This window comes from Peromyscus leucopus, chromosome 10 (assembly GCF_004664715.2).
Source record: "Peromyscus leucopus breed LL Stock chromosome 10, UCI_PerLeu_2.1, whole genome shotgun sequence".
Classification (NCBI taxonomy): Eukaryota; Metazoa; Chordata; class Mammalia; order Rodentia; family Cricetidae; genus Peromyscus; species Peromyscus leucopus.
This window is the reverse complement of record NC_051071.1, coordinates 52946672-52971604: the sequence shown is the minus strand read 5'-3', so window position 1 is coordinate 52971604 and position 24933 is coordinate 52946672. Positions and strand designations below refer to the sequence as shown.

The 24933-nt window shown below is 42.3% G+C and overlaps 1 protein-coding gene across 1 annotated transcript in view; it reads right to left on the bottom strand.

Annotated features, from left to right (window-relative positions):
• N4bp2 (NEDD4 binding protein 2) overlaps positions 1 to 24933 on the bottom strand; it is a 69778-nt gene that overhangs the window by 38942 nt on the left and 5903 nt on the right. The window contains 5 exon segments of the mRNA XM_028882245.2: positions 4674 to 4762; positions 6036 to 6160; positions 8873 to 10037; positions 13796 to 14144; positions 16450 to 16518. Coding sequence (XP_028738078.1) covers positions 4674 to 4762; positions 6036 to 6160; positions 8873 to 10037; positions 13796 to 14024 — 1608 coding nt within the window. The 5' untranslated portion in view covers positions 14025 to 14144; positions 16450 to 16518.

Here is a 24933-nt window from a genome sequence, read left to right as displayed (position 1 = left end):
ACTGGAATAAACTGGAATAAGAAGAAATGCAATTTTACAGTCTCCCTGACCCAGCAATTTACTTCCAAAATTTTATATTACTGATAGTTGTATAAAGAGAACAAACATGGATAGACATAAACAAATGCATATGCATGCCAAGATACTTTAGTTGACTGTTATTTGTAATAGCAAAAGAACAGAAAAGGTCAGACTATTAATATGAATTTATCTAAATAAATGAGGATATACACATAAAATAAAAACTTTTGTTTAATGCTTTTTTGGGTTCTTGTTTGTTTGTTTCAAGTCAGGGTTTCTCTGTGTAGCCCTGGAACTCGCTCTGTAGACCAGACTGGCCTCATAACTCAGAGATCGGCTTGTCTCTGGCTCCTAAGTGCTGGGATTAAAGGTGTGCCATGTACCACCACCAAGTCATCTTAAAAACTTGTTTATTCATGTATTTTATATATAATGTCTTCATGCACACTAGAAGAGGGAATCAGATCCCATTTACAGATGGTTGTGAGCCATATTGTGGTTGTTGGGAATTGAACTCAGGTCCTCTGAAAGAGCAGTCAAGTGCTCTTAACCACTGAGTCATCTCTCCAACCCCCAAAAACATCACTTCTAAAATTCTATATTAAAATGAAAGAAAAAGAACCATCCTTTAAACTGATGAGAAAGTAAGACTTTGTTTGTTTGTTTGTTTGTTTTTTGTTTTTCAAGACAGGGTTTCTCTGTGTAGCTTTGCACCTTTCCTGGAATTCGCTTTGGAGACTAGGCTGGCCTCGAACTCACAGAGATCTGTCTGCCTCTGCCTCCCAAGTGCTGGGATTAAAGGTGTGCACCACCACCGCCCCACCACAAACAATTTTCTTTTGGGAGAATAAGGAATTATTCACACATTTGTACATGCACAGAAAACACCTGGAAAGATTCTCAAAAATAGTATTAAAAGTACTTCTCTCTAGAAAAGGGTACTTTAGGCACTGTTTTAAAGTTTGGATATTTATCAGATATGCATCCACCCATCAAATACCAAAGAAACCAGAACAAGAATCACTCAGTACCTGTGGCTCCTCCCAGCAATTCTCACCCCGCTCCGCCCTGCTACCCTAAACCTCTCCAACCCGAGGCCAGGCTTCCCTTCTAATTCCTATGAACTCATCCATTCTGGCTAGGTGCCTCTTGGCCTCTCTTCTCTTCCTCTCTTCTCCTCTCAGGGCCCTGGTCTATTCTGCTGGCCATGTTCAGTCTGGACTCTTCCAGATGCCTCTGGCTGTTCTCTTCCTCCTATCTACAATGAAACCTTTTCCTCAACCATACCATGGATGATACTCTCCTCATTTTCACTCCATGCTGTTATAATTTCAAACCTGTGGCCGACAACTGCTTCTCCCCTGTTCCAGCACTCTAGTGTGGTTATAGGACACCCATCAACCACTGCACTCTTTCTTACACTGGACCCATTCCTTCTTCTCTCAGACACTGTGCAGCTTTCTCTTCCTTTGAATTCATTCCACGATATATAAATACCATCCACTTATCTGTCTCATCATATTCTACTTTCCATGCGCCAGCTAGTTACCAGATTCCTTTTGTAAAAAGTCTATGGTCAAGGGATGGTGGCCCACGCCTTTAATCCCAGCATTTGGGAAGCAGAGGCAGGCAGATCTCGGTGAGTTCAAAGTCTGCCTGATCTACGCAGTGAGTTCCAAGACAGCCAGGGCTACACAGAGAAACCCTGTCTCAAACAACCCAAAAGTCTCCAAGACTATCGCCAGTTTCTTCTTTAGCCTCTCTTCAGCCCTTCCGAAGGGACGGCTGTCCCACCACAGACTGGCCTACGCCGACGCCCGCTGCTGCGGCTATCAGGGCACTGCCCCCTCCTCCCTGCTCTTCTTCTTTATGCACGCTTGTGTCTGCCCCATCCCAGCGGGCAGGCATCCTCGTTTGTTCTGCAATGTTTGTTTGTTCTGCAATGCTAGAGCTTCCTTTTCACCCATACCTCTGCTCAAAATGCAGTGCCTGAGAGTTGGTCTTCAATCTAACACTTTAGACCTAGCCTGATCTCCTCATATCCAAGTCTTCATGAAGAAATAAATGAGTTTGACACTCTGTGAGAAGCAGGGTTTCTTATACTTCTAAGTACAGTTAGGGAGAACTGTAGCATGAATCTTAAAGAGTCTTATTAATAAAATCAAACCTGAGTCAGGTATTGGGGTGAACTGGAAGATCAGAAAACCAGAACAAGCCACAGCTATCTCACCTCGCCGGATCCTCAGCTGATCCTGTTTCCTCAGACTGGAGGCCTCTGAGTCCTCATCCAGAATGAATCTCAGCTGAACTGAACTGCTCAAAACCTAAAAGCTTAACCAGCTAAAAGCTCAACCAGCCAAATGCTTCTAGTTTCTGGTCCTCATGCCTTATATACCTTTCTGCTTTCTACCACCACTCCCTGGGATTAAAGGCGTGAGTCACCATGCCAGGCTATATCCTTGAACAGATGGATTTCTGCCTCTGGAATGCTAGGATTAAAGGCGTGTGCTTTTAACTGCCTATCCTCATGTTTAATATTGTGGCTGTTCTGTCTCTGACCCCAGATTTATTTATTAGGGTGCACAATATTTTGGGGAACACAATACCACCACAGAGAACCAAGAAATCAATACTGGAAAAGTAGGATTTGGGTTTGGTTTTTTTGAAACAGGGTTTCTCTGTGTAATGCCTGATATGGAAGTGTTTTAATATTTTCAATCATATAAGAAAAAAGGAAGCAGGGCAGTGGTGGCGCACACCTTTAATCCCATCACTCAGGAGGCAAAGGCAGGCAGATCTATGAGTTTGAAGCCAGCCTGGGCTACAGAGAGTGATCCAGGACAGCCAGGGCCACACAGAGAAACCCTGTCTTTAAAAAAAAAAAAAAAAAACAAACAAACAAGGACTGGAGAGATGGCTCAGAGGTTAAGAGCATCGACTGCTCTTCCAAAGGTCCTGAGTTCGATTCCCAGCAACCACATGGTAGCTCACAACCACCTATAATGAGATCTGGTGCCCTCTTCTGGCCTGCAGGGACACATGTAGGCAGAATACTGTATACATAATAAATAAAGTTAGAGTTCAGAGCTGCCTGGGTTACGAAGTGATTAAAAAAAAATTACAGAAAACAAAAGAGTTAGAATATCAGAAACAAAGCAATGGGAACCCTTTATTTTCTACTTAAGAAAACTAAGTGTTAGGGCTGGATTGATGGCCAGCGGTTACGAGAACAGGCTGTCTTGTAGATGACTCAGGTTCAGTTCAGTACCCACATGGTGGCTCACAACCACTCGCCACACCAGTGCCATGAGGTCCAATACCCTCTTCTGGACTCTGCGGGCTGCTACCCGCAGATGATGCACATGAACAAAGCAATAAGGAAAGACAGTATCACAAGCTTTCTAAGAGGACAACAGAAAATACGGGTAGACTACAGAGCAGTCTTGTAAGACCCAGACAGACTAAAATCAAATCTACTGCTCCTATAGTGAAATACACTGCGGGAGGGGGAAGGTGAGGCAAGGGCATTTGAGACATGGTCTCTCTGTGTAGCCCTGGCTCTCCTAGAACTCCCTATGTTGACCAAGCTGGTCTTGAACTCAGAGATCCACCTGCCTCTGCCTCCCTTAGCTCTGGGATTAAAGGTATGCAATACCATGCACAGCTTTCAAGACACTTTTTTTCCCCCTGAAAGGTGAAGAACTGTACTTAAAAAATAGTTCAAGTGCATTAAACATGATGTCTAATGTTACATTTTAAGTTTATATTACTGTGCTGAAGAGATCTATAAAACAAAAATGCCTCTAACCTGTGAGCCCCACTTGTCCAAGGTCAGATAACGTTCTAAAATGCTGGGGGCTGTTGTTCATGTAAGATATCACGCCACGTGTTTTCACTTCTGTAAACAAGGCTGGTTGCCCCAAGTGCACAGATGTGTGCTTCATCACACAGAGGCGGGAAACACACAAGGATGTGCCTTACCTTTGACTGCAGGAAGGCAGGAAGTAAGTAGCCTTATGAGCTTTGCCTTTATAAACCCCTGACTAATGTAATCTGCAGCCACATTCTAAGCAGGAGTCTCGGATATAGACCTGGCCAGTATCCATAGTCCTGGCTATTACTTAATAAAGCCTCTTTTTGTTCAAATGTATTAGCTGCCAGACTGGTGAATCTCTGAGTGACTGCAGACCCTTTAGTTAGTAAAACAAATGAGATGAACAACAGCCAGGACGTAAAAAGGAACTCCAGTATGCACTCAACTAAGGAAGCATGAAATCCACTTCCATGTTCAAGGCATGTGCTAGTAATGGAGGACTACATCACCCTCCCCCCCCCCAAAAAAAAACTATAATAAAAGCTTCATTTATCAGCTGTAGTCAATAAAGTTACTATATACCAAGCACAGTGGCACACCTAGAAGATTCAATGGAAGGGAGGGGAGAAAAAAGGGAATGAAAGAAACAAAACATTTGAACATCAGAATGTTCAAGCTGAGTAAACTTAGCTGTACAGAAAAGCTCAGCCAAACTGGTTGTCTTCCTCTTCTCATTGCACCAAAGACCAACCCAAACCAAGGCAAACCAAGAAGCACTGGTGAAATTAACATCCCTTCAATGACTCCAAACCCAATATTACAAACTTATGGTACAAACCAAAGCAACATATGGCTTCATTTCCCATGCTTGGAGGTTTGTATTATCTATGATTACTGGAGATACCTTCTTCTCAAATGCTTCTTTTGCTGAAAAATACAATACAAAATGTTACCATTTTAATAATATTAAAAACAGAGTGGGCATGGTGTTGAAAGTCTAGACATTAGACTTCCTGGGAGGCGGACAGACAGAGAGAGGGGCCATGGCTAGGTAATAAAAATAAGGGTCACCAATTTCCAAGATGGCCAGTGTTGTGTGATACTTTGTGTTCTGACAAATAAAGTTTGCGTGGAGATGGGGGGGGGGGGATGACAACCTGGAGGAAGAGGACAGACCTGAACGCACGGACAACTGTCCTTTTCTTCACTACTGAGACACTAGGAGAAAAGACTGATTTCCAACAAGATCCCCGCTGGTTAAATGAAACCTAAACATTCTAATCCTCTCCACAAAATTCAACTTTATTTATTACATTATGGAGGGGAATGAAGAGAGGGAGATCTGTGTGTCTGTGTGTGTGTGTGTGTGTGACACAGGAGTGTGAGGTTGACATGGGTCTCTCTGTAGACCTGTAGCCCAGGCTGGCTTTGAACTCACAGAGCTCCACCTGCTCTGCCTCCCAGCGCATGTGTCAGCCTTGCCCAGCTCAGGTGCTGTCCTTACTGTTGAGGCAGGGTCTCTCAATAAACCTGGCACTCACCCATCTGGCTAGACTGGCTGCCCAGCAAGCCCCAGGGCCCTCCTCGTCCTACCTCCCCAGCACTGAGAGTCCAAGCACACACTGCCAGGGCTGACTCTTCTGTGGGGGCTGAGAATTGAACACATGTTCTCCTGCCCCAAAATTTTATTGTGTTTCTTTTTTGCGTTTTTGTTTTTTGTTTTTTGAGACAGGTTTTCTCTGTGTAGCCCTGGCTGTCCTGGAACTCACTCTGTAAACCAGGCTGGCATCAGACTCAGATCCACCTGCCTCTGCCTCCCAAGTGCTGGGATTATCCTAGTTTATTTTAATTACAAATTCTTTCTGTTTGTTTTTTGATACAGGGTTTCTCTGTATAGCCCCTGGCTGTCCTGGAACTCACTCTGTAGACCAGGCTGGCCTCTCAGAGGTCCTCCTGCCTCTACCTCTGGAGTGCTGGAATTGAAGGCATGCACCACCACACCTGGCTAATTACAAATTCTTTAGGGCTAGGGCTGGCCATAGCTCAGAGACAGCACACTTACGTGGCATGTGTTAAATACCACAAGCCATGAGTAAACAAAGTCTTTGAAAGTGCTATGTCTCTCAAAAAACAAATCCTAAAGAAAACTTTCTCTTTATACTACTTTTAACATTATGCAGACCCTAACACCTGCTCTTACCTCGATTCTGGTTCCACTCATGGGCTTCTCCTAAGTACTTTACATCAAACTGGTACTGTCCATTTATATAAAAATAATCATCAGTACTAAGAATGACTCCACTTGGGTTATCTTCTTGCAAAGTCCTACGAATGACAAAAGGGATTATTTTCATTAATTTTCTTTCCAAAATTCTCTTTTATGGTCATAATTCAAATAGAAATTTAAGTAATAATATTTAAAGAAACAATAAATTTCAAACAAACTACACTGGAAATTCTCTAAGCAAAAGTTCAACTCTTGGAAAGGAAAAAAAAAAAAACTAAGCCAAGATAGGTCTATTTTGCTTTAAACAAATTACTCAGAATACAGTTTGGTTTGGTTTTATGAAACAGGGTCTCACGCATCCCAGGCTGGCCTCAAACTTATGAATTAACCAAGGGTGACCCTGAACACTTGATCTTGCAGCCTTCACCTCTCAAGTGCTGAGAATGTAGGCATGACCAGCCCACCCTTTCCCTTTCTCAACATGCATGGATCTGAGCTCTCTGAAAGAAAGCTGCATGAGCATAAACTACTGGTCACGTAAGCATGAAGGGTGTTCAGATGTCCAGGACCAATGGAAAAATGCTGTGTGGGTACAGCAGCCTCCCAGTAATTCCAGTGCTTGGAAGATGGAGACGGGAGATGCCGGAAGCAAGCTAGCTAGCCAGACTTGCCACAGCAAGCTCTGGGTTCAACTGAGAGACCCTGACTCAATGAAAACGGGGGAACGCAATTAAGAAAAACACCCAAAATTAACCTTGGGCCTCCACACATGCCCACACATGTACCTGCAAATACACACGGGCCTACACTTACATAAGAGAACACACACTTACATAAGAGAAAAAAGGTGAACCCACACTGTGGGTCCCTTTCAGCTTTTCTCAACGTCTGTCCTCCAGGATCAATTCTTAGCCTCTGTCTTCTACACTTACAGTATAAGAAAATTACATTAAAAAAAGATATCCATCCATGGCCTTTCCAATAATAAATCCAAAAACCTTGCTGTTCCATCAGATTTTCCTCATGTCACATGCTAATGCTAACTTAATTATTTCTATAAACAGATAGATAGCTCCTATTTTATGGCAAAAACTTCTGTTCCCTCTCTCAAAACCACACTTTGGTTTTGACCCTGAAGCCTAGCTCTACGATCTATCACCTTTCAAAGTACTACTTTCATTCCCATTCACTTCACAAACAACTGCCGTAACTGACTTTATATTCATACTTTTAATACAAAATATAAGCAACAGCTGGGCGGTGATGGCACAGCCTTTAATTCCAGTACTCGGGAGGTAGAGCCAGGCGGATCTCTGTGAGTTCAAGGCCAGCCTGGTCTACAGAGTGAGTTCTAGGACAGCCAGGACTGTTTCACAGAGAAACCCTGTCTCGAAGAAAGAAAAAAGGTAACATTAAATGACTTTATATTGCTATTATTGGGGCTAGAGATGTAGCTCAATTGGTAGAATGGTTTCCTACCACGCACAGGGTCCTGGGTTTGATGCCTATTACCACATAAACCAGCTATGATGGCACACACCTGTGATCCCAGCCCTTGAGGGTTCAGAGGCAGGAGTACAGAAATGCATGACCTTGGCTACAGTACCTGTGGGTTTGAGAACACACTGGATACAAGGCCCTCTACCTCAAAACACACTGCCTCCCACCATGCTATTGCTAAATCAAAGAAAAAAGTCAATGGCTACAAAAATAAATTCAAATTCGGGAGGAATAAAAGCAAATATATCTTAAAGTTTAAAGGCCAAGGGCTCTGGAGAGGAACTATTAACGAATACCTTTGAAGCCATAATTACAGGGCTATTTCTAACCTGGATTCCGGTCTCCCACATCAAAGCACTAGCAACCTATGCAAACTACAAAACTGGCAGGAAAACATGAGCAAAGGAATTGTATTTCCAACAAAATAAAGCTTTAATTCGACCACTCTGGAGTCAGAGACAGAACTCTGTGAGTTCAAGGCCAGCCTGGTCTGTAAAATAAGATCAGGGCTACACAGTGAGTGAGACCCTGTCTCAAAAATCAAAAGTAAAAAGTTTAAAATCCTTGGGTTGTGTGATAACTACTATTCATCTCTCTTCCTTATAATCATGTTTTGTTTGTTTTTTTGTGAGGCATTTTATTTTTGTTGTTGTTTTATTGGTTTTTGTTTTGTTTTTGAGACAGGGTTTCTATGCGTATTACTTGCTCTGTAGACCAGGCTGGCCTTGAACCCAGGTATCTTCCTGTGTCTGCCTCCTGAGTGTTGGGATTGAAATCTGTGCTAGGATTAAATGTGTGCGCTACCATGCCTGACAATTTTTCTTAGTTTTCAAGTCTGGCTTTTATACCCCATAAACAAAGTTAAATTCGTCTTTCTCCCATTCAAATTAGCTCTCATCCACAGAAAGGTATTTCATAGTCTCAGGATCTTAAAACTATCTTTAATTTTTTTCTTTTGTCTGTCAAAGATTTCAACAACAACTTTTAGAAAAGAGTATTTTTTCGTTTTGTTTTTCAAGACAGAATTTCTCTGTGTAACATCCCTAGCTGTCCTGGAACTCAGTATGTAGATCAGGCTGGCCTCAAACTCAGAGTCTATATGTCTACGTCTGCCTACCTCTGCCTCCCAAGTGCTGGGATCACAGGCATGCGCCACCACTACCCAGCTAACGAATGTTATCTTAGAAGAAATGGCAACGAAAAAATACTTGCGTCATTAACCACCTGTTTACAAAGTGTTCTGTATATTCACGTTAGCTGTACAAATTCATGCATTGTCCTTTCGAGAAGATGCCAATCAAACTTCCTACCTTGCCAGAAAGGACTTCCCCGAGCCCGGCAGCCCTCTGAGAAGCACGAGCACTAAGCCCACGTAGGCCGTGGTCTTCTTCCTGGCGGGCTGGGCCACGGGGGCTTCTTGCACTTGGTAAGCACTTGCTCCCTCGCTGTTCCTCCACACCTTCGTGGGGGAAGTGTGGGAGATGATGGAGGGTGGGAACGTGTAGTTGACAGGTCTCCAGTGTGCAGCTGTGGTCACAACAGGCGCCACGAAGCCATGGTTGCCTTGAAAGAGGTCAAAAGCAGGAATCATGGGGTTCCAGATAGGTGGAGGCGGCGGAGGGGGGAGGAGCAAAGGGAGAGGGGTGAGGACTGGGCAGTAATTCATGTCCTTCCCCTTTGGTGGCAGTTCAGGATGCTTGTGGGGCTTGAAACCAAATCCTTCAGAGGGTACAAAAACATCAGGCACAGAGGCAGACTTCTGCTCCCCATCTGCACCTGCTAAGTCACGCCCTGGACTTTGCAGAGGAAGATTTGAAGGAACCGGATGTTCACTGGAACCCAAATCTACGAGGGCTTGAGAACGCTGTGCACTAGGACACTCCGGTTCTAAAAGGTCTTTTGGTCTTTGGTTAAAACTGCCACAACCCCCAACAGAGCCATTTGGTGGATTTAAAGAGCTGGCGAGAGGAGAGTCTTCGGGGAAGCTCCCTTCTAATGCCGGTGTGCTCCCCTGCGGAAAACTTTCAGGCTCCTTCAAAACCGAAGGTGAAGTTAGTGGGTTTGGACCTAGTGAAGCAGCAGGATTCTGGAGAATTTCATTGTTTGACCCCGTATTCTGTACAGAAAGAACAGAAGGCATACCACTTGAATCTGAATTCATAAAGGTAGAAGGGTCATTAAAACTCTTAGCATCTTGCAAAGGCAAAAATGAATATACTTGGTCATCAGGAGAAGAATTCAGTTTCTCAAAAGCATTCTGTATTAAGGAATCCAAGTCTTCAGTTAGCTGCATATCCAAAAAGGAATCCAGTTTTGAGTCTTCACTCTCCTCTGCAGGAGGCCGCATCTCCATCTCCATCACCGCACTTCCTGACGCGCCTGGCTCGTCCTCCCAAGCAGCCGTTGGTGAAGGGGAGTCTTCCATCTTGGCATCCGCTGCAGATAATTCTAACAGACAGTCCATGGCATTTTCAACTGCATGAGAACAATAAGAGTAACAGCAAAAATACATACATACACTGCAAATGTATCAGTATCCGGGTCATCTTTTGAAAATTAACACTACTCTAGTAAATCAAAATCTACGTTAGATAAGTATCAGAGACAGAGCCATGGAATGGTGTTCTTTCAAACTGTAATAAACTACTATCAACTAAACATCTTTGATCAGTTTAATGAGTATAAACAAAGACTATATATATTAGGGTCATTTATAAAGGTCCTAAAGTCAGCTGATTCATTCAACAATTATTTACCTACTGGATGTCCTATTAAGGATAAAATATTTTAAATATGTATTCTCTTAGTAAATCTATTCATTTACATGGTCCACTCTATGTATTTCACAATATAAAGAATATATGCATCAGAAAAACTTTGCACAAAAATGAAGACATATTTTTAATACAAAGGATTTTATAAAATTCAAATGGACTATAAAGACATGTACATTAAACTATTATATCATAATATAAATTAAGCAGAGTATACTTCTAATAATGTAGAAATACTATAATGATAGGAGAACAGGAGAGATTTCACATAAAGTAATATATGATCTGGCACTTAGAAGATTAAAAATCAAATTGCCAAACAGAGCAAAAGTTAAAGCCAAGCTTGAAAATACAAAACCACCTTTAGTTCCAGCACTCAGGAGGCAGAGGCAGGAGGATCTCTGTGGGCCAGCCTGGCTACAGAGAGATCCAGGACAGCAGAGGGCTACACAATGAGACCTTGTCTCAAAAAGAAAATATAAAACCTGTTTCAAGTACTCAGAGAAGCTGGGCAGAGAGTTAGCTCCCAGAGTTCTGTGCAATGGATAAAGGAGGGAGATAAAACAGGAGGAGACTGAGGAGAACTGAGAGGGTCCTGGATGTCACACTTGGTTTTCTAAGGGAATGTAGGAAGGAAAACTACCAGCCACAGTATTTGGGCACGGAGCATTACAGATCACCTCACTGTAACACTGAAGATCTATCACTCTAGAAAGCATAAGGGAACTGAGGCTCAAGGAAGCATTAGGAACTGGACCCAAGGGACACAGTGACAGAGCAGGCCTCTGCGTCTGACTCCAATGCTGAGCTCTAGTTGTAACACAAGTAAGAGTGCCGTAAGGTTTCCACACAGAGAGCCAGGGTGCTGCTCAGCGGCAGAGCGCCGCTCAGAAAGCTTGAGGCCCCGGGTTTGACAGGATTTGACAACAGGCACCACAAGAAGAAAGGAATCTTGCCGGGCGGTGGTGGCGCACACCTTTAATCCCAGCACTCGGGAGGCAGAGCCAGGTGGATCTCTGTGAGTTCGGGGCCAGCCTGGGCTACAGAGTGAGTTCCAGAAAGGCTCCAAAACTACACAGAGAAACCCTGTCTCGAAGAAGGAAAAAAAAAAAAAAAAAAAGAAAAAAGAAAAAAGGAATCTTTAAGCAAGTGAAATTTGGAGGTCTTTTTTATTTTGTTTCCGTTTTGTACTGTTTTGTCTAAAGGAAGATAAACACAGAAAAAGCACCATACACAGGACTCAGCTCTGTTGTGGAGTCAGAACACTATCATTCAATCTCTACGTGCTTGGTATGACACTTCAAACAAGCCAGCTAACTTCCCTGAGCTGACCTTCTTGTTTGTAATGCGGGGTTAATAAAAACACCTACCTCATAGGTTGTTGTGGGGTTAAATGAGATAATCCATGAAAAGTGTCGTGCCCAAGGACTGGCACCTAGCAAGCACCCAATTAATGTTCCCTTAAGAGAAAAACAAAGAGGGTTGGAGGGCAAGCCTGGCGGAGAGGTCAGTGAGGAGCACAGAGCAAAACTGCAAAGACAAGAAGCCGAAACACCGGAACAAAGTACAGGGTTGAAAACGCAAGCAGAAGAAAAGCCAAAACCCTACACAGCAGATAAACCAAAAATGACCAACCAGAGAACTAGCGTATTTATAAAGAGCAGCCGTATAAAGTACAATACCAAGATACAGAGGTACTTATCATTAGAAAGAAGTCTTAAACAGACTGCTAGAAAAACTAAAACTATGATATACAATCTTAAAAACTAAATGAATAATTTATATGAGAAAACCTCAAATATAAAAATATTCAACATTATTCTTTACTTTAAAAAATTAAGAAAAGGCACAATTTTATTCCTATGAAAACCTTAAGATAATTATCCACAATGCTGAGAAGGCTGTGGTGGTGTTACATACCGGCATACCTCACTGGTAGGTAATTTAGCAGTATATTTCCAAGACCAGAAAACTATTCTTTTTTTTAATATATTAATTTTTGTTTTAAGTACATTGGTGTTTTGCCACGGGTATCAGGTTCCCTGGAACTGGGGTTACAGACAGTTGTGAGCTGCCATGTGGTTGCTGGGAATTGAACCCAGGTCCTCTGGAAGAGCAGTCAGTGCTCTTAACCACTGAGCCATCTCTCTAGCCCCAGAAAACTTTTTTTTTTTTTTTTTTTTTTTTTTTGGTTTTTCGAAACAGGGTTTCTCTGTGTAGCCCTGACTGTCCTTGATCTCGCTCTGTAGATCAGGCTGGCCTCGAACTCAAAGAGATCCGCCTGGCTCTGCCTCCCAAGTGCTGGGATTAAAGGCATGTACCACCACCGTCTGTCTATTCTTAACCTGTGGTGCAAGAAATAAAGCTTTGGGGCTAAGAAGAGAAGGTAAAGAAACAAAAGGCCACTTTCACTGAAATGTTCTTTGTAATACGATTCATGAGAAACTTATAGAGAAATAAATAAATTAGAATACAACTCACTGGGGCACTGGGAAACCACCCAAAGGAACATATAAAGCTTGTTATAAAGAGAAATGTGTAAGAGCACTGAAAACTTTCTCATTATACTAAGTTTTAAAAGGCAGACTATAAAATGCCATCAATGCTATTATTCAAAGTATTCATAACATCAAGTGTTTACAAAGAAGGTCTACAGGAGATCCTGAAAAAGAGAAATGAGTCTGTTAGGACATAGAATAATATGGTTGTAATTCCCCACTGCTTTATACATGTATGTTCTACAAATAAAATTTAAAGACAACAAAATTAGGAAATAAGTATATTAGTTACAGCACACTCCCTGCTATCATTTCTGAGCACCAAATGAACCCTGGGCTTTGGTAGGTATCATAACAGGAGAGACATGTTCACATGGCAGCTCACACAAAGATGTAGACTGTCACTTTACCAGGCATTAGCAAGACCTTCAAATCTAGAATGATCTTATCTTATAATAACCATAGCCAAAAACAATATTAACTTTCATCCACTCAGGCAACTTAAGAGTTCTTTTTGCCTACAAACATACTTCTAAACAATTTATTACAGGTTATAGTACACTATACTGAAGTCTTTACCAAAATCAAACAACAAAATAAACCTTTAATCCTCACCAAAAAAGTCCTACCCTATATGATACATACTGTTATTTCTCATTAACAAATAAGGAAAACAAACTCAAAGATGTTAATAGCACCAACCTGTCTAGAGATAAGAGAGAATAAAGTATAGATTCTATTTGTATTCATGCCTCTTACATCTACAACAGTACATTTCTTTACAGTGGGAAGCATCTTTATTTTTCATGTCTCTAGTGATACCAAACTTGATACCTTTGTCTATGGGAGATACTTAACATACGGTAAACAAAATATCATTTTTCGGCATTGCTATTCATCATGGTATAGAACATGAAGTCTTCTTATAGGATGCAAAGGATTCAAACTAAACTTTTCTCACCTTTAAAATCACATTCAGAAAGCATCAAATACACTACATCAGGATCCAGAGCAGAAAAGATCTCTGAGATACTGGTGAAGAGTTCTTCCTGATCAATTTTTGTCTCACACTTGGCAGGAAGAGTAGTGGTTGGCTCCTCATGACTAGCAACACGGGATACGACAATTTCCTGAGAGTTTGCAGTCTTCCGAAAAGGATTGCCCCCAAGATTTTTCCTTTTCCTTGGCATTCTGACTTCCAAAACTAAAATATTGCCCTTTTTAAAAAATTTTAAAGGTTTTTGACATTTAAATCATAATTCAAAGAAAAAATTGTATTAAAAATCTTGCAAATCCAGTAGTAATAGGACCTAAAATAGAAAGCAAGTAAAAACACTCAGACTACATAATTATATTTCCACTTCTAAGATGGAATGACAGCTCTGTGTAACTCTAAGTACCACTGACTCTGGCAGCAAGGCCAAAACACGTCCGTTTATCCCCAAAGCAGTCCAGTTTGTCAGGGTTGGACACGCTAAAAACTAAAATCACAATTCAGCCTAACATAGTTCTAAATAATAATGTACTGTTTTAATATCATTATTTAATCTCTTAGGCATAAAGGGGCCCATAAACATGACCTGAACACCCATTGACCACCTCTACTCAGATATCTAAGAGGCATCCTAAACTTGACCTGTCTGAGACTGAGCCCCCAATCACCCTTCAAACCTGCTCTCCTGGTTCTTCCATCTCAGTTAATGGAACTCTAACCTTCTAGATGCTCAGGTCAGAATCTTGGAATAATCCTTGCCTCTCGTCCAGGTGGAAAGACAACCTGGCAATGCAGTTCCTAAAATATGCTCCCCTCCCTCCACTGCTGTCACCCCAGACTTAACATCACAGCCTTTCTACCAGATTGCACTACCCATCACTCCACTTCTTTTTCTTTCAGGCTACTTAACACCGGCAGCGACAGCTAATCCACGGGTCGGGTGACACATCCTTCTGCTAACCGTCCCTGACTTCCCATCTCACTCAGGATGGAGCGCCACTAAAGTAGCCCATCACGCAGACCCTTGCCATCAGGGTCCCACCGTCCCCTAACCGCCCCTGACTTGCCAAATGAAGCACATCCAGCCTCCTGGCTCTTTTGCTCCTCTTCAAATGTTTCAGCCATGCTCCGACCTGGAACCCTTTACACTCTGGCTCCCTCTGCCCACTTTTCTACCAGGTATCTATAAAATGCATTTTCTCACCACCTTATTATTACTCAAATGTGACCATATTGTGAATTCAGCACCACAATTCTTTTCATGTAGCCCAGGTGACCTTGCACTCCCTATACATCCAAGAATGACTTTGAACCTCTGATCCTCCAGCCTCCACCTCCAGTTTTATGTGGTGCCAGGATCAAACCCCAGGGTTTCGTGTATGCTGGGCAAGCACTCTACTAACTGAGCTGCATCCGCACTCCCCTCAAAGCCATACTTCATTTCTTCCTTGGAGTTTCTGCCTACGTGTTCTTTGTTATCTTCTAGTATGTTGTTCGCTTACTGCGTTTATTTACCAATGTGCCTACTATCCCATTCCGTAGGACTAAGTTCCACAAGGGGAGGGACTTGTGGATCTGGAGTACATCCACAGTCTACTTGTTTTCTCTGCTTGGATATGTCTGTAGCAGGAATTTTAAAAGTTCTTATTCATAAAATCAAACCCGAGGCCAGTTACTGGGGTGAATACTGGAAGGTCAGAGAGAGAGAACAAGCCACAGCTAACCTCACCTGGCCAGATCCTCAGCTGGTCTTGTTTCCTCCGACTGGAAGCTTCTGTGTCCTCATCCCAATGGCTCTCAGCTGAACTGCTGCTGGAAAGCCTGAAGCTTAACCAGTCACATGCTTAACCAGCCAAATGCTTCTAGTTTCTGGTCCTCACGCCTTATATATCCTTCTCTTTCTACCACCACTCCCTGGGATCAAAGGCTGGCTTTCTGGGATTAAAGGTGTGTGTCACCATGCTTGGCTATTTCCAATGTGGCCTTGAACTCACAGAGATCCAGATGGATCTCTGCCTCTGGAATGCTAGGATTAAAGGTGTGAGTGCCACCATTTTCTAGCCTTTGTATCTAGTGGCTGTCTGTTCTCTGACCCCAGATAAGTTTATTAGGGTACACAATATTTTGGGGAACACAATACCACCACATATGTCTAATAAACAGCTCCAACATTTCATCTCTAAAATCAATCATCTCTTTAAAACCTCCAAAACTAAATGCCTTGATATTTTTCCCAAAATCTACCCTAACTTGCTCCTATATTCCTGTCCCCTAGCTTGTCCCCACTGCAGCACAGGCCCTAGAGTCTATTTCAACATATCAGCCACAGTACTCTTCACAAAACCCAGTCAGCATGGATCAGGGGTTTACGTTCAGAGTAAAAGCTCAAGTTCATTCAATGGCCTGCCTCCCTGCCACCCTTGAAATATTCTTCCCATAAGATATTAGCATTGGTAATTCTCACTCTAAAAACTGTGTTTTCTTTTCAGGTGTCATATTCAAGAATCTCTTTGCTGACTATCCAATTCAAAGTCAACTATCCCACTCCGTCCGTCTCAATCTCCCCTTTCCAGCTAATCAACTTGCTGTTCTTGACATCTTTAACATACTATAAAATTTACCTTTTCATTAAATTTGTGTCATAGCTGCCTCCACCTTCCAGTAATATGACAGCCACCAGCCACATGTGCCTAAATTTAAATTAATTAAAATTAAAGAAAATTACTTTTTATATATTATATCAGATATAAGTAGAATTTAGAGCAAAGATTATCAGAGGGCAAAAAAGAGGTCATTGTATAATAATAAGGACTAATCCACCAGAAAAAATATAACAACACTAAATGTCTATGCATCAAAATCGTAACTATAAACAGCAAAGATAAAACTGACAGAACTAAAAGGAAAAGTAAACAAATTTCACTTTAGTCAAGATCTCAGTGCCACACTATCAGCAATTTGTAGAACAACTAGACAGTACCCAAGAAAACAGAGCCCAACCACAAACAATTAGGAATCTAGTCAACAACATTCATGGAACATTCCTCTCCACAGTGGCAGAACAGACATTCCTTCAAACGCACACAGAAGTTTACCACAATAAACCATAACCTCCATGACATATCAAGTCTTAACGAGCTTCAAAGAACTGAGAGTCTGTATGTTCTCTAACTACAAAGAAACAAACCAGAAATCAGTACAGAAAGACAACAGGAGGACCTTCAAACACTTGGAACCTGAGCAACATACTTTTTTAAGTGATCAATACGTCAACAAGACCTAGTCTTGGAGCTGGGGAGATAGGTCAATCTGAAAAAAGCTTGAGGCACCAGCATAAAGACCTGACTTCAGTCCCCATAAAAAGTTAGGCATAGTACACTTGCTTAAAATCCCAGAGCAGAGAAGGAAAGAGAAAGGAGCACCCTGGGGCTCACTGGCCAGTGAGCCAAGCCATGAAAACGAAACCCGCAAAGACACTACATTAGTAAATTATAGGATTATCTCACTAATGTAAACATATATTGAAACAGTAACAGATAAGCTGCTCTTTTTTGTCACTGACAAAATACTTGCAATAACTAAGGGAGGAAGTATTTATTTTGAGTCATGGTGTCGGGTTTTAGCTTCTGTCCAATGGCTCCACTGCTATGCCCTATGATGAGGCAGATCAGACAGCCCCACAGTGACAGGGAGGCTGCTTCCTGCCGGCTCCTGGAGGAGGAAGTGGGACAAGCAGGACGACCTACACAGGGATGCTGCCCCCCTGCTCAGTACCTACTTCCTCCAACCAGGACCCACTTCCTGCCTTCCACCCTTTTTAATTAATGACAAACTATGAATTGACCAGTGAACAGATCCACTGATGACATCACAGCCCTCGTGATGTAGTCACCTCCCTAAGTCTATGTCACCAGCTAGGGACGAGGCCTTTAACACGAGCGCCCTCTGGACACTTTACATGCAAACTCCAACCATTTCAGTCACATTAGTGACATACAAATGCAAGGCACCAATTTATTACTATGACTCTTCTAATGTTTGAAAATTCAACCAATACCATTCTGGTACTAACAAAACAAAGGGAAAAAAATGACACAACTCACTGTGCACAGAGCACGGAGCTGAAAAAGCACCCACAGGTGCTCACACTAACTCGCACAAACGGGAAGTAGAAGGAACCGACGAGGGCACCTACAATGCCTCCACTGAGCTGTAAACTGCTGACGCTTTCCTTCTGCAAACAGAAAAGCAGATGCCTGCTGCGCTCACTTCCTTACTACACTGTACCAGAGGTCACAGGCAGTGTGCAGGCCGGAAAGGAAATAAAAGTTCTTGGGGAAAAAAGCCAGGTGTGACAGGGCAGATCTCTGTGAGTTCCAGGCCAGCCTGGTCTACATAGTGAATTCCAGGACAGCTAGGCCATGTCTCAAAAAGCCAGGAAAAAACAAAAATGTTCTAAGGAAAAGAAATACGTATACAGAACTATCATTATAGAGCACTGAATTCATCAGGCAATTTAGCTAGGTTGATGGCATGTTTTGATAACTATATTGTTGTTGTTACTATTACGTGTGGCTGAGATGTGAGGGTAAGGGTGGGTGTGTCACACGGTCCACATGTGGAGTTAGTTTATCTCCCTCCACCTCACATGAGTTCCACAGATCCAATGCAGGCCTTCAGGCTTGCAGAACAACGCTCTACCCCAGCTCCACCTGTATTTCTGTATGTTAGCAACCAGTAGACGGAAGATTCACCTAGGGATATGGTTCAGTGGTTCATGAGGCTGCTCTGGGTTCTATCTCAAGGATCAAAGCGGGTAGGAGAGAAGCAGTGAGCAGAGGGAGAGGAAAAGTCAGGAAAATCTAGATCTCAAGTTCATTTCTCGGTCCTTACCTTTTCACAGCTGATCCACTCATCCTGAGATCAGTCTCCTAGAGGATACTACCACTCTCGGGGTTTTCTTATCTCTCCCCTTGAACCAATGGAGTGGCTAAGGCTTATTCAGTCTTCAGACCTCTTTTTGTCTGCCTCATCTACTCTTAGGTGGTTTCATTCAACCTAATGGCCTAAAACCCAAGCAACATGCTAACAAATTACCATGTTCTAATTTATTTATTTTTTTTTTTTTTTGGTTTTTCGAGACAGGGTTTCTCTGTGTAGCTTTGTGCCTTTCCTGGAACTCACTTGGTAGCCCAGGCTGGCCTCGAACTCACAAAGATCCGCCTGCCTCTGCCTCCCTAGTGCTGGGATTAAAGGCGTGCGCCACCACCGCCCGGCCCATGTTCTAATTTAACAAGCAACTCTTCCTGGCTCTGACATCAAACTCCCCACTGAGTTTGATCCTCAGCTGGTAGATCTGATGGTTGAGATGTGATCAGATCACAAGAGCTCTGACCTAATCAAGATCAACACATGGATGGATTAACGATTGGACAGTGGACCTGGAGGTGGAACTTGTTTGGAGGAAGCAGAAGTAGGTCACTCCACCAGGTGTGACATAAAGAGTCTGTCTGGCCCTAGTTCTTCCTGTCTCCCTATCTGATTCACCCAACTCCAGGGAGAAAACTGCTCTGCTCTCCACATGCTCCAGCCATGGTTTTTTGTCTCACCCGAGGGCCCAGAAGCAAAAGAGCCAATGTGCTGATAGAAACCTCTGAGACAAGGAGCAGCAGCAATCCTTCCTCCCTTAAAATCTCTCCTCCAGTTCAGAGATAGACAGTATTCAATAAACATCCAAGCCAGGCATGTGTAAATCTCAGCTAAGGATAATGCCAGTTGCTGAAAACAAACGTCATGGTCATTTTGTTGTTGTTTTAAGACAGTGTCTCACTCCACAGGCCCAGCTGGCTTCCTCCTAGCAGAGTGCTGGGACTGGAAGCTGGTACCACACGAGTAGCTCCTGACTCCCTTTTCCCTCACAATTCATATCTCAAGCACTTTGCAAAACCTGCTAATTCAAAATTCAAAATATGTTTGGTAGCTGGGCACAATGACTAACACCTTTGATCCCAGCACTCAGGAGGCAGAGGCAGGGGTATCTCTGTGAGTTTGAGGCCAGCCTGGTCTACACAGTGAGTTCCAGGACCACCAAAGCTACATAGTGAAACCCTGTCTTGAAAAAACATGTAAAAAAGAAAAGGTACATTTGGTAATCCAACCAATTCTCATTATCTCCACCTGGATTAAAGATAGCATCCTCTTATCTGGACATACTTTTAAGTGTGTGGGCTCCCAATTATCTATTATTATATCATCTTTATTAAAACATATGTATCATAAAATTCACTAGCTAGTGGTTCTCAACCTTCCTAATGCTATGACACTTTAATACAGTTCCTCATGTTGTGGTGACCCCAACCATAACATTATTTTGTTGCTACCTCATAACTGTAATTTTGCTACTGTTATGAATCTTAATGCAAATATCTGTGTTTTCCAATGGTCCATTGGAAAAGGTCATTGGACCCCAAAGGGGTCATAATCCACGGGTTGAGAACCACTGATTTAGGAGTATTTGTCTTTCTATTTGTACCTCTGTGTGTGTGTGTGTGTTTGTGCTTAGTTGTCTGTGTGTGTGTACTGCACACGTGCAGGTGCCCTCAGAAGCCAGAAGAGTGTGTCAGAATTCCTTAAACTAGAGATAGAGATGGTTGTAAACTGCACAGAATGGGTGCTGGGAGACAAACCCAGATCCTCTGCAAGAGCAGCAAATACTGGTAACTGCTGAGATACATACAACTCTGCAGCTTCTTTCTTCTTTTTAATTTATTGCTTGGGTTTTTGGTGTTTGAGGGGCAAAGCATTAAACCCAGGGTCTCACAGATACTAGGCAGGTGCTCTATCACTCAGCAACTCCACTAGTCTAAAATTTACCATTGGAATTGGAAGCACACAATTCAGGTTTTTCAGTGTATTTACAGAACTGTACAACTGCCACAACAACCTAACTCCAGAACATTCCTAACATAGCCTCACCCATGAGCACTCCATCGCGGTCCCCCTCTCATCCCTGTCAACCACAAATCTGTGTATGTGGACTGCCACTCAGGGACACTGTGTAAATGGAGCCATGCAATACGGCTTTTCATCACGTTTTCGTTCTGTCTAACTTTACATTTTCAAACTTCACCCAAGTTGTAGCCTATGACAGCAGCACTTCATTCACTTTGTTGCTAAGCAACAGGCTATGACCTAAACATACTGTATCTTATTTAACAACTTTCCAAAGGATGGAAATTTGAATACCTTTTTGATTATAATACATATTCTCACTCTAAGCATTCTTTTTTAAATATTTCTTTTATGGGCATGGGTGTTTGCCTGCAAGAACGTAAGTGTACCACATGTGTACAGTGCCCAAGGAGCCTAGAAGAGAATGCTGGGTCCCCAGGAACTGGAATTAGAGACAGTTGTTAGCCAACATGTAGGTGCTTGGAATTAATCTGAGTCCTCTGGAAGAGCAGCCGGTGCTTTTAACCACTGAGCCATCTCTCCAGCCCCCTTCTAAACCTTCCTGAATATGAGTTATGTAGTTACATGTTTTCATATTTCTGAAAATGGAATTCTCAGTCCGATGGTAAGTGCCCTTTGAGGAACCACTGGACTATTTTTCCTGGGGGTGCGTCACTGCCATCCCCTGGCCACGTCCAAGGGCTCCAACTTCACTGCTCTCACCAGGACCCGTTACTGCTCTTCTTTTTAACTACAGCAATTTTACTTAGATTTACCTAGTCTGGCTCAATGTGTTCAAGGTTAAATGTACATTACCACTTGTGCATCTTCTTTGAAGCAACATCCATTTGCATTACTTGCTCCTTTTTGGTTTTTTGAGACAGGGTTTCTCTGTGTAGCTTTGTGCCTTTCCTGGATCTCACTCTGTAGCCCAGGCTGGCCTCGAACTCACAGAGATCCGCCTGCCTCTGCCTCCCCAGTGCTGGGAGCCTGCTCCTTTTAAAATTGAGTTGTTTTACTGCTAAGCAGAAACAAAGTTCCTCATTCTACTCAGTAAGAGAGAATTGTAGGCAGTGTGGTGGTCTGAATAAGACCGTATCTGCACAGGCTCAAATATTTGAATGCCATAGTCACCAGGGAGTGGCCCTATCTGAAAAGGATTAGAGGGTTAGGAGGTGTAGACTGGGCCCAGCAGGCTCTGTTTCTATCCCCACCCCAGCCCCTCTCCCTCCCTGCTGGCAGATTAGGATGTAACTCTCAGCTGCTTCTCCATCACCACCCTGCCCAAAGCCATGCTCCCTGCAATGATAATGAACTGAGCCTCTGAAACTGTCAAGTTCCCAATTAAATGGTTTCTTTTATAAGAGTTGCCTTGGTCATGCTGTTTACTCACACCAACAGGACAGTGGCTAAGACAGGCAGTCACTAAAAACTGTGTTTTGAGCTGAATGCAGGAGAAGACAGCTATTGTCCAAAATACTGTGGACACAAAGCACAAGGATTACTCAAGTACAAAAGTTCAAGACCAGTATGGGCAACACGGCAAGAAATTAATTTTTTTTTTTATTTAAAAAATAAGCCAGGAAAGGCGCAAAGCTACACAGAGAAACCCTGTCTCGAAAAAACCAAAAAAAAAAAAAAATAATAAGCCAGGTGGTAGTGGCACATACCTTTAATCTAAGCACTGGGAAGGCAGAGGCAGGAAGACAGCCTGTGTTCAAGGCCAGCCTAGAATACAGAGTTCCAGGAAAGCCAGGGCTACACAGAGGAGAAAAAAAAATTTAAAGACTATGCTTTGGATAAATTTATTTATTTATTTGTTTGTTTGTTTATTTATTTATTGTAGTGCTAGGAGTTGAACCTAGGGCCTCACACATGCTAGACAAATGTTCTACTATTGATCTATATTCTCAGGCCTCTTTTTACTTTTTTTATTTTGAGACAGAGCATCATTAAGTTTCCCAAGCTGGTCTTAAAATCACTCAAGTAGAGGGAGGCCTTGAACTTCCAATTCTTCTGCTTTGGCCACCCAAGATGCTGAAGTCAAGATTTTAGATAATATTTAAGGGAGGTTTTTTTTGTTTTGATTTTTAAAGTTACAATGTTAAAAAAGAAAACGAGACACAAACTAAAAATAACTGATATAGCCATCCAAATAGAATGGGAATAGAATGAGAATTAAGGAGGGCAAAGGATTGTAAGTGATTCTCTATTTTACACATTCCTTTGTTATGCACTCACTGCTTTTACATTTTCCAAATATAATATAATATATGCATTTTTTCAGAATGGGGGATACTATCATCTCATACAAAAGTAAATCTTGTCTTCCCTCTATACTTGTCCAGCTTACAAACTATCTCTTTTCATCATGTAAGGAGATTGAATGTACAGTTGGGAAATTCTGATAAATAAAAACACAGCAGAGTATCTCAACTATCAGCTTTACTTTATGTATTCAATTTACATCAGTCTCATTTATTGTACGGTAAGTGACTTGTATTTCACTAATTAGTATCTCATCCCGTACGTCTTGCCTTCCTTTCTCCATAATGAGAGCCTTTGAGTTTAATGAGACATGAGTTTAAGAAAGTTGTAGTTTGTTCACAAACAGACCTGTCTTAAATAAGAGAATATATTCTAAAAGAATACAGAAAATAGGGATAGATAAGGTTTGATGTGTTATGGGAAAACGTGAAAAGATTGGCTTTTTCAAATAAACAATTGTTGGGCAGTGGTGGCGCACGCCTTTAATCCCAGCACTCAGGAGGCAGAAGCAGGTGGATCTCTGTGAGTTCGAGGCCAACCTGGTCTACAAAGCAAGTGCCAGGACAGTCAGAGCTGTCACACAAAGAAACTCTGTCTTGAAAAACAAAAAGCAAAACAATTAATAACACTATAAACATGTCATATATATGAACCCAAAACTTCTACCTTAATATTCAATTTTAATCAGGTAATCTTTGTGTATCACAGGGTTTCACTATGTAGGTTAGCCTTGAACTTACTATGTAGACTAAGCTGGCCTTGAACTTACATCATCCTATATCAGACTCTTAAATGCCCCGCTTTTAAATGATTTGAAAGAGCTAAAGTACTGGGACTTGCTGATAGAGTACTCACCTAACACACACACACACACACACACACACAAAACTCTGGGCTTGATGCCTCGCACTACAGAAAACTGGGTGTGGTGGCGCATGCCTGTAATCCCAGCACTAGGGAGGTAGAGACAGGAGCATCAGAAGAAGTTCACTGGGCATGGTAGTGCATGTCTTTAGTCTAGGCCTTCCAGAGACAGAGGCAGGCAGATCTCTATGAGTTGTTGGACACCCTGGTCTACAGAGCTAGTTCCAGGACAGCCAGATCTACATAGTGAGACCCTGTCTGGCAGGGGCGGAGGGGACAAAAAAAAAAAAAAAATGCACTCTTTCCTTAAGATTATGTCACCTAAAAGATGATGTCAAGCATTCTATATGACATATACTTGTAATCCCAGCACTCAAAGAAAGGATTGTGAACTCAAATCAACCTGGGATACTTAGCAAATCCTTTCTAAAAAATATGTGTACGATATGATTAAGGATAAGGTAGATACTGAAGTCTCATGGAAATACCAAGGATATGTCACCAAAACAGACAAAATTTATAGAAAATAAAACCAATTACCTTTAACATGCACCTCCATATCATAAAAACTACAATAACTGATAACTGAAGACATCCTGGCTATCAGCAGAAAACAGAATGGTTAAATTATGGCAACAATACCCACTAAGCATTACACAGCAATTAAAAAGAATACAGTATTCTGGAGAGACCCCATTAAGGCTGAGCCAGGGGCTGAGCGGCCCTCGTTCTAGAACAGGCAAAGGTATACCTCTCTACAACCCTCCAAAACTTCCTGCAGTCCTTTCCTACTGCAATATTCATCTTGCCTGTTTCAGGGCTCTCCACTGTTAGTTCATTAACTTGTATTTGCTGTAATATTTTTAAACATGTTTTATACATGATCCGTCTTCTCCGTCACTGTCCCGCAGAATCCACAGTGCCGACCCACAAAAAGCTCATTTTCATCTTCAACACTGGGAAGGCACTGTACCACGTCACACAGAGCACTATGCTCCCTACACCACTTAGACAGAACCTGG